A 10,839-nucleotide genomic window follows, 5' to 3' on the forward strand; every position below is an offset into this window, starting at 1 on the left:
TTGATAATATTTAATATTTAAACTCCTTGAATTCACATATGACTTCATAAATTGGCTCCAACTATTTTTTTCCAGCTTCATATCCTGCTACACAAAGTTATGTACAATTTTTTATTGCATAAAATGTCTCATCTTTCTCTAGAAATAGCAGGCCTTGCCATAAATTCCTGCTTTTGTAACGTGAATTGCTTTCCTCTGGAAAGAGACTACTTTTCACCTGGAAGATACTCATCCTTCAACATCCAACTTGTCTCCTCCTTAGGAAACATTCTCTGATACTAAAGGCAGCACCCTGAACATGTCTTTGTAAAAGGATTTGCCTTAGTATTGTGATTACCCATTTACCCGTCTACCCTTTTTCAGAATGCGATCTCCTCAAGTGCAGACTTCAAGTCTGACTTTCGTATTACAGACATAGAATGAAACTTGCCATGTAGGAAACAAACACTATTTGGAGTGGTGGTGGGGGGGAAACACAAGTACAAAGAATATAACTCTAAAGCAAAACAAGTTATAATATGCTGTTTAGAAAGTGTTGAAAACCAGGCACGGTGGCTCACACCTGTAATCCCAGCACTTTGGGAGGCCGAAGTGTGGTGGATGGCTTGAGCCCAGGAGTTGTAGGCCAGCCTGCGCAACAGTGAGATCCCATCTCTATAAAAGAAATACAAAAAATAGCTAGGCATGGTAGATTGTGGCTGTAGTTTCAGGTTTTCAGGAGGCTGAGAGAGGGGGAGTGCTTGAGCCCATGAGGTAGAGGCTGCAGTGAGCTGTGACCATGCCACTGCACTCCAGCCTGGGTGACAGAATGAGATCCTGTCTCAAAAAAAAAAAAGTGTTGAAATAATTTCTTTCCTATCATGTGTTAAATAGGCTTTAAAGGGTTGCCCTTGAAACCTGACAGCTTTGAGTCATTGTGTTTCCATGGGAATAGGCATTCCAGGCTCCAAACAGAGCACTTACAAATGGACTTTGGAACACAACATGCTACCTCAAGGCTCCACTGGCCCACACAGCTGGCACTGAGGCTGGGAGGCAGCCACAGACAGATGAGCGTCCATGCCTCTCTGAGAGGGGAATGACCTACTGAGTCGTGAGGAGCAGCCGGTCAACAACGCAGGCCTGCCCCAGCCCACCGATGAGCGGCCCACGCCCTCTGCCCACCCGGCCTGCCCAGGTCCCCGCCATGCTTATCACTGTGTACTGCGTGCGGAGGGACCTCTCAGAAGTCACCTTCTCCCTCCAGGTCAGCCCTGACTTTGAGCTCCAAAACTTCAAGGTCCTCTGCGAGGTGGAGTCCAGAGTCCCCGCCGAAGAGATCCAGATCATTCACATGGAGCGACTCCTCATCGACGACCACTGTTCCCTGGGCTCCTACGGACTCAAAGACGGCGATGTGGTGGTTTTACTGCAGAGGGACAGTGCGGGACCCCGGGCTCCAGGGCGCGCCCCGAACCAGCCTCGTGTAGACTTCAGCTGCATTGCAGTACCCGGGACGTCCAGCTCCCGGCCGCAGCACCTGGGACAGCAGGAGCAGCGCGCACCCTCTGCCCAGCGGACGCACGGCCTGGCCTCGGGAGAGAAGGTGGCCGGCCTGCAAGGCCTGGGCAGCCCCGCCCTGATCCGCAGCATGCTGCTCTCCAACCCGCACGATCTGTCCCTGCTCAAGGAACGCAACCCCAGCCTGGCAGAAGCCCTGCTCAGCGGAAGCCTTGAGACCTTTTCTCAGGTGCTGACGGAGCAGCAAAGAGAAATGGCCTTGAGAGAGCGAGAGAGGCTTCGTCTCTACATGGCCGACCCACTGGATCGGGAAGCTCAGGCCAAAATAGAAGAGGAAATCCGGCAGCAGAACATTGAAGAAAACATGAATATAGCGATGGAAGAGGCCCCCGAGAGTTTTGGACAAGTGACGATGCTCTACATTAACTGCAAAGTGAATGGGCATCCTTTGAAGGCATTTGTTGACTCGGGTGCCCAAATGACCATTATGAGCCAGGCTTGTGCCGAGCGCTGTAACATCATGAGGCTGGTGGACCGACGGTGGGCTGGGGTTGCTAAAGGAGTGGGCACGCAGATAATTATTGGCCGTGTTCATCTAGCTCAGATTCAAATTGAAGGTGATTTCTTACAGTGCTCTTTCTCCATACTTGAGGATCAACCCATGGATATACTTCTAGGCCTAGATATGCTCCGCAGACATCAATGTTCTATCGATTTGAAGAAAAATGTGCTGGTCATCGGCACCACTGGCACGCAGACCTACTTTCTTCCTGAGGGAGAGTTGCCCTTATTCACTAGGATGGTAAATGGGCAAGATGAGTCCTCAGACAAGGAAATTACAGACTCGGTCAAGGATTCAGGACACAAAGAGCATTAAAGCACGTTATAAATATGTCACTACCTTAAGGGAGTTTCAAGTCCCTGGAAATTATACGATGGGAGCTCACTAGCAATGTAATCATTAAAAAAAAAATCAGTAACAACTAAATCTGGCCTTGGGACTACGTTCTCAGATAGGTAATTCCGTCAATCCTGATTCCTCGGTATTTGTCCCTCTTCCATTTCCCTTGTCCAGAGATTACTGAAAGGCATCCTGGGAAGGCTCTGGAGGCTCCAGCGGCTTTCCAGATAATCCATGAAAAAGAAAATCAGCTTCTTCTTTTGGAGACATTATTCTATCAGATTACAGGTGGCTTATCCAAACCAGTTGCTATTTTGCAGAATTCCCTGGAAAAATGCCATGGCTACAGACCTTTCAAGGCATCCACATAAAGCTATTTCACATCAGCACTAACAATTCTTTATATGCAGAGAAATATGCCTATTTTCATAGGATTTGTTTTCTTTGGGAAAGGCACTAGAATTAGTGGGTCAATTACATTCTCATGTTAACTAATACTTATAAATGTCTGTTTGGGGCAACATAAAGGCCCATTTCCTCATATTTACAGCTTCCCTTCCCCTGGATCTCCTGCAGTCACACTGCAGTCCACAGCTAAAAGCTATTTTTGCCATATTTGAGAAAGTGGATTTTTCTCCAAGGATGTTACATTAATTTTCTATTTCCCCTGCATTCAAAGAAACTCTGGCTATAAAATAAGGGCAATAAATTAGATTTTCTTTTAAAGAAATTATGGTACTTCTTGGGAGTCAAGTTGTACAGTGGTGGGAGTGAGAGGTGGGGACAGGCAGTGATCCAGGTTCCCTAATACGTGTTGCAATTAGATCATCTCTCTCTGTCTCTCCTTTTTAAAGTAAAAGTCTGCTTTAGATATTAAGCTGCTACATCAATATTGTTTGAACAAAGGGCTTCACTGTTAAAATAACATTTGAAAACTTCTGAATGAGAAGATCTCTATGGCCTCATTCAGAATTATTCATGTGACAAAGCCACTCTTTATTATGACTGACACTGGGAAATGGAATATCCTAGACTTAATTACAATCCATGGCTAAAACACTTGAGAGAAAAGTTTCAGCTTCCTGAGGCCATCAGATGGAGGTGAAATGTTTCAGGGCAATAATTCATCAAGACTGGTATTACAACAGTGGATTCAAAGTCAAGAAGACTATGCTTTGATTACGCTTAATTACTTAGACAAATTAGTTCACCTACTTTGCAACTCAGATTCCTCATCTATGAATTTGTCCCCCCTGGGAAGGTGTCACTTTTCAAGTACTAAAACCTCATTATGATCTATGATATCCTTTGAATTATTCTATTTTCCTGACAAGATATAAAGCCACACAAAGCATTCCCAAAGGATACAGAAATACATAATCCTCCTTTATGATCCCCATATACTTTTTGTTTTGCTTCTTGGTCATACTAATCACACTCTTTCTAAAGAAAGTCACCTTTCTTCTTCTAGCCACCATCAGTTCACCTCCCATTTTTCTTCTCTATAAATATTCCCAGCTCACATTTCCCAATCTTGTCTATATTCGCACAAAGTTTTACACCCAGTAGAACTGCTAAAAATGATCAAATGGACAGATTTCCTTCCTACTTTTGTTTCTAATTAAGCACTCAAGACAAATGCAATTAACAAAAAAGACATTCAAAGTCAGGGATAAGCAAAATGCTTATGAATAAATGTAAATTGACCTGATAAATTCATGAATTCTCTCAAAGACAAAACTATGCAAAATCCTCAGCATCTTCTGGACTCAATTTTAAGGTTTATTTATGCAAAAATAAAATCTTATTTGCATATATCACATGGGACTCCTCAGGGTAGCTGACCCATAAAAGTCAGCCACAGAATCTTTAAGGTAAAAGACAGTTTACATGATATCAAATCTGACCATACCCACCCTACCTTCTCAGAGGAACACCTCTTCTGAGGTAGTTATATGGCTTTGAGACAAATCTCAGGTAAAATTATTTGTTTCTTATTTTGAACTGAAATCTATTGTCCCATAACTTCCAATAAGCTGGTCTTCATTCTTCCTTCTCCCAAGACCACATTTAATCTTTCTGGCATGAGACCAACTTTTTAATACATGAAATCAGTATCAGCCCACATATCCATTTTTAGGCTTTAGTAGGTTTTCAACAGATTTTTAACTATTCCTCATAGGATAAATTTGTATTCTCTTAAAAATATCATGTTTATTTGGCCATATTCCAAATCCTAAAAATATTATTTGAGTTAATGAATGAATAAATTTAAAACATTTATACTGAATTGGAAAGCAATGACCTCAAAGAAAAATCATTAAATAAAATGAATTAATTAAGCAATGCCCTTATTGATTAACTTTTAAAAATCATTGACTTTCAAATTGAAAAGTTTTTTAAAAATTAATTTAATTAGTTTAAAGTCTGAATATAATCCTGTGTATACACAAAAGGGTCATGATCAATTAAATTTTAAATGGATTAGTTTTGGTAAAGGCTACATCTTTTGCTTGTCTTCTACAGAAATCAGACACCATGCAAGGTACTTTGCATATTGTTCCCCTTAATCCTCAGGATAAACCTTAAAAATAATTATTTTTAAGCCCATTTTGTGGATGGGGAATTTGAGGCTCAGAATTATTAGAAACATTCAAATATTCAAAGCTCAGTAATTTAAAATTTTTTTTGACAACCTACATTTTACATTGTAACTCAGTTTTACACACTACACACCCAAACACACATAAGTATTTCTATCTCTACATATATCTCTATATAACAAACAAAAAGGATTCTTGAAATGAATGATATGTTTTATCATTTCCTAGTCTTATTTCTTTTTAAAATTATATTTTATGTATCCAATTTACAAAACATTGACTGACTTACCAAATTGCCTTATTCAAAGCTTTTTGACTTCAAATGTCAAGCTCCTTTGTAACTTCCTTATCTGAATCCTAGGTCAAAAGCTGCAAAATTCTTAAAAAATTTCATTTTATGGAAACTACCAAAATAATGCCAGTATAAATGACAACAAGAAGGCGGGACTCAGAATACACACAATAATTATTTATTGAATACACATAAAATAGGTTCACAGACAGATTTTTATACATTTAGAAATGAGTAGGTTACAGTTTCAGACCTTGAGGTGATTATTACCTTGCAGGGGTAGAAGAAAGACTTGTAACCAACTAAGAACAAAAAGAATGGACATGAAATTAATAGCATGTTGGTACAAAAGAATAAATTTTGTAATAGGGGTTATTTTTAAAATAAGAAGCAAGCCAGGAAATGCACTTTCAATGAGTCTAAAATGTTCATCACTGATGCTGTAACAAAAATCTTCCTCCTAAATTTCAGGTTACTAATACACAACGTATAATTATCTATTTTTTGGAAATACACTACCTGGAAATGGATAAACAAATCTTCATTTTTTGTTTTTGTTTTCCTATTAAAAATGAGGATAAAGTAGACCACATGATGAAATAGATGTTTCCTGTCTCAAGCCATTTAAAAAATCCTTGGCTACACCTAATGCTCACTTAAATAACCATCTTACCTAAAAGAAAATCACTAGTGTGATAACCATGTATTTCAAGACTACCAACAACTGATTCTGCTGCAGTTAAACCAGAAGATGGATGTTGTTTGAGGTAAACAGAATATATCATCTTAACCTCTTTCTTAAAATATTGGGTCATAAAAATTTTCTTGTTTCTAGGGGGAAATCTATTCTGCAAAAAGAAAAAGATAAATGGATGTTTGCATGTATAAATTCATCTTCACTGCAGGTATTAATTGTTGTCATTTTAGTTAAGAGAACATTGTGCTTCTTTCAGAATGCCAATTAGAAAAGGGCCATTTTCTAACATCCAACATTCCATAAATAAACACTTAAGTGATGAGAGTGATCTGGGATTCTCACTAGGAAATTGTACGCAATGATATTAATCAGTGCCAACATTTCTAGTTACTCTTTGGGTTTGCAAGAGTCTGGAAAACAAAGAAGAGGAGCAAATGTAAAGATGGGTCGAGGAAGAAGGAAACAAACAAACAAAACAAAACAAGGTAAGTCTGGGTTGACTGTAACTGATTCTGTCTTAGCCTAAGTACTGATTTATGTGGTGGGAACTGGGCTGTGATTATAGAGTAGCTACCATTCCACAATACTTTTTTTTAAGTATTGGCAAGTTATGTAAAAATGAAAATATTTTCACGGCAAAGCCACAGTCAAACTTGCTAGTGAACCCCAGCTTCTTTCCATTTCCACACCTCGGCTCCATCTGTTAGAATCCCTGAATTTCTAAGGGTCTGTTACCAGAAAAAAAAATGGAGCTTGCAATCTTGCTGTGCCTTCTGTGTCTTCCTCAGAGGGTCCATTTAACAGGCTGTTGATATGGGTATATCTTTGGTGGCTTTGTCTCTTATTACAGCAACGAATGTTTTCTGATTGCTTTTTCTTATTGAGAACAACTTTTATGAATCCAGTTTTTCCATATTTCTAATCAGTAAGGCTCGTTTTTAGAGCATCACTATACAAATTACCAGATAATTTCCTCTTATGTTACAGTCCCTAGGAGGCAATGTGGGCTATGCTTCAGGTAGGGGTATTTTTTATGGGTATATTTTTGGACCGTTAATTGATATATTGACGCCTTGTCCAAATAAAGCAGACAATTACCAAATAAGCATGCTCCAGGTAAATAACTACTTAAATCCATTATATTCTTACCCTATACCATCAATCACCATTCTGAAACCTTACTTTATCAGGGCTTTACTATATGGATCCCTTAAGATCCAGAGGAAAATTAATTTAATATTACCTTAATTCACATATTCTCCCTCTCAAACTCCTGTCATGTCTAAGGATTCAATTACTCTATCAGTCAAAAAGTATCAGTGATTTGTATTCATACATGTCACTAAAATTTTAATGTATTTAATAAAATAATCCTATTTTTTTTTCAAGAAGATCCATACTACAGCTGAAATTGATCAAACTGCTTTAATTTTTAAGTCTCCTTAGAAATGGTACATGTTTATGCAACAACAACAACAAAAAAGGGTAGAAACTGACATTAGAAAATGTGGGAATGGGATACTCACAATAAATATTTAAGTTATCTATGAACTTGGGTTATCCTGGAAGAGCATAGATAAAACAAAATTTTATCATTTTTTGTACTAACAGATAAGGATAGTGATAGAGTAAGTCTGAAAGTAAATCCTAGGTTTTGAGTTTTTTAAGAGAATATTTGAACAAAGGAACAGAAACTTCAGAAGAAGCACAAATAAATAATGATGTTACTGTCACATTTATTTCAAGTTTTTGTGGAGCTATTGAAGGTCAAGATGCAATGAACAAAATGTAAGTTAGGATTGCACAAAGGGGTAATGTAAAAGATGAGCAGATAAAGAAATCTGCTTATGAACAGAAGAGGATGCCTAGAAAAAGCTTTGCTGAGTGTCTGGTTGAGGAGGGGAAGAAACATGGAAAGTTCATGATTTTACGGTAGAAGATGTAAGGAGTCCAGAAACTGGGGGTCAAGGAGAGGACGATATGGTCAGATTGTTACATTGCCATGGAAGCAGAAGTCTGAGAAGGTACTAAAGCAAAACAGACTAGCCATTAACCCCCAGTGTGCTAAATAATGTGAAGAAAAGTAAAATGGCAAAGTGAGACCTTTACCATTGCCTCTTGAAAGTAAGTAAAACAAAGGGATCTCTGACAGAATTGAGGGAGAGGAGCACAAAGAAACTGATGACATCAATTGGACATCAGAAGCAGATACAAGGCATCTTTTGTTACCTGTTGAACCAGTTCTTCAATTCACTCTTTAATAACTTTACTTCTAGTGTATCTCATCAAGAGTTGAGAATTAAATTATATTAGGAAAAATTGTATATATAAAAGCCAGTGCCACAGGCCTCATTCTATCAGAAATGACTGCATAAAGTTACAGCAACAGATGAGTAGTTAGAATAAAACAGAAACAATGATATTCTCTGTTCACACATTGTCAGCTGCCACCAGTTGGACTCCAAAACAATAATTGATAGAAAACAATTTCATTGATATTCCATATCTAGAGGAGTTTATGTCCCCATATGGCAAGGCCTCCACTGTCAAAGCCTCACTACATAATGACTTTGAAGTGTCTGGTTTGAAAATGTCTTCATTAATACAGGAAACAGTGCTTGCTCTTTTTCAGCAAGCATTCAACAGCAAATCTGTTTAGGTTGCATAAAAAATACAAAAACCTTCCCATACTATCTATCTACTCTCAGTAATTCAGGTTAAATTATCTTTTAAAAAATCAAGGAAAAACTCCAAAGTAACACTACTGAGAATATACTTTTAAATTCTTCCTACTTTTGAAAACATTCTAAACATAGTTCAGGTTGTGGCAAATGTCGAAGTTTCAAATTTCCACTGAACTGTAACTTTCCACGGTTTTATGAAGGTCTAAAATACTTGGCAGCCAACGATATAGATGTGCTAACATCTTACAGCAAGTTCTGAGAATAAGTTCATGATTCAGCATCCTTCCATTGAGACACCATGGAGAATGGGGGAAGGTGACTGGACATATTAAATGAATTGCATTCATTCATAGTTGGCCAAGAGATTATAGTACATAGCTAAGGCAAATCTGCTATATCTTTGATAGTGATTTAAAAGCTACTGGCTTATTTCAATCTCCCAAAATACAATAATCTAGTACACACTTTCAAGAGAACTATTGAGATTCCTGGATGGCATATTTAACATCTCATTAATGACAACCTTTATTTCTCCCACAGAAGCATTTTTCTATATTACATTTGACTGCATTTTATTAATTTTTCTTATTCTCTAAAAAGCACAGGCATTCAAAAACTCTTGACTAGGAGACCATGGTCTTCATCTTGAAAGTGACATACTAATCCAGACAAATCCAGCCAGCTATGTAGAAATGAAAATTTCATTCCAAATAGAACATATTGAAACAGAATTTTTGCAACAATACTTAAGTGATTATAGAAGCAACTAGATAGACGGAAACATTCAAGCCCCAGTTCTAATTCTGCCATTCATATTTTTCCACTCTCTTCTTTCTTGAATGAACAAAGCTACTCATTTTAACTTATTACCTTGTTACTGTTCTGTCTCCTGGTTCACCTAAAACATTCTATATCTTCTTATTCTCTCCATATGAATGAAAATGCCTTAACAGAAACCAACCTAATTGAAAGATTACCAAAACCCTACAGAGAGCTAGAGCAGATGGGGATGTTTTCTTTTACAAAATTCAAAGTCACCTCTTGTTCCTGACAGACTAACCTTTGCTACTGATACAGGCCGTTCCCAAAGCTATCTTGTTTTTAGGTCACAAGTACAAATTAAGAGTATACTGAGACATAAGTCCAATTAGTGGTATGTCATTCATTTGCTCATTCAAAAAATAGACAGAGATTTATACAGTGCACCAGGCACTGCTTCCGGAGTTAGAAAAATAGTGTTCATTGCAGCACTGTTTACAATAGCAAAGACCTGGAACCAACCCAAATGCCCATCGACGATAGACTGGATAGGGAAAATGTGGCACATATACACCATGGAATATTATGCAGCCATCAAAAACGATGAGTTTGGGTCCTTTGTAGGGACATGGATGAACCTGGAAACCATCATTCTCAGCAAACTGACAGAAGAGCAGAAGATCAAACACCGCATGTTCTCACTCATAGGCGGGTGTTGAACAATGAGAACACATGGACACAGGGAGGGGAGCACTACACACTGGGGTCAGTTGGGGGGAAATAGTGGCGGGACGGTGGGGGGTGGGAAGCTGGGGAGAGATAGCAAGGGGAGAAATGCCAGATGTAGGTGATGGGGAGGAAGGCAGCAAATCACACTGCCACGTGTGTTCCTATGCAACAATTTTGCATGTTCTTCACATGTACCCCAAAACCTAAAATGCAATAAAATAAATAAATGGGGAAAAAAAATAAAAAATAAATAAATAAATATTATATTTTCAAAAAAAAAGAAAAATAGTGGTGCACAAGAATGACACACTAGTCATCTTCTTGAAGCTTATTTTCTGATGAAAGTTTCAAACAACATTTAACATAATACCCATAATTTACATAGCATTTACCAAGTGAGTCATTTATTCCAAGTATTTTATATATTTTAATTCACTTTACAACAAACAGCCTGTAAGAATTAAGCAATATCTCCACTATAAAGACTTGGACACTGAGAAACACCGAGGTTAAGTGTCTTGTCAAGATCACAGAGCTAGTCAGTGGCTACAACCAGGACTCACAGAATGAGAATCTATGTGCTAAATCACTCTATCATATTACCTCTTATTAACAGCAAATATATGATTTCAGGGAGAGATGTCTTCTATGAATAAGGAAAAGCACTGTAAGGG

General features: G+C 38.1%; 1 protein-coding gene across 1 annotated transcript; it reads left to right on the plus strand.

Moving 5' to 3' along the window:
* The first annotated feature begins 973 nt into the window (after positions 1–973).
* Positions 974–3,119, plus strand: DDI1 (DNA damage inducible 1 homolog 1). The gene has a single exon (XM_017544788.2). The coding sequence runs from the start codon at positions 1,139–1,141 to the stop codon at positions 2,375–2,377; it is 1,239 nt and encodes a 412-aa protein (XP_017400277.1). The 5' UTR covers positions 974–1,138; the 3' UTR covers positions 2,378–3,119.
* The last annotated feature ends 7,720 nt before the right edge of the window (positions 3,120–10,839 follow it).

The sequence above is a fragment of the Cebus imitator genome, unplaced genomic scaffold (genome assembly GCF_001604975.1).
Source record: "Cebus imitator isolate Cc_AM_T3 unplaced genomic scaffold, Cebus_imitator-1.0 Scaffold171, whole genome shotgun sequence".
NCBI lineage: Eukaryota > Metazoa > Chordata > Mammalia > Primates > Cebidae > Cebus > Cebus imitator.

Coding starts and splice junctions, on each gene's coding strand:
- DDI1 (XM_017544788.2), top strand. CDS start 1,139: ATGAGCGGCCCACGCCCTCTGCCCACCCGGCCTGCCCAGGTCCCCGCC.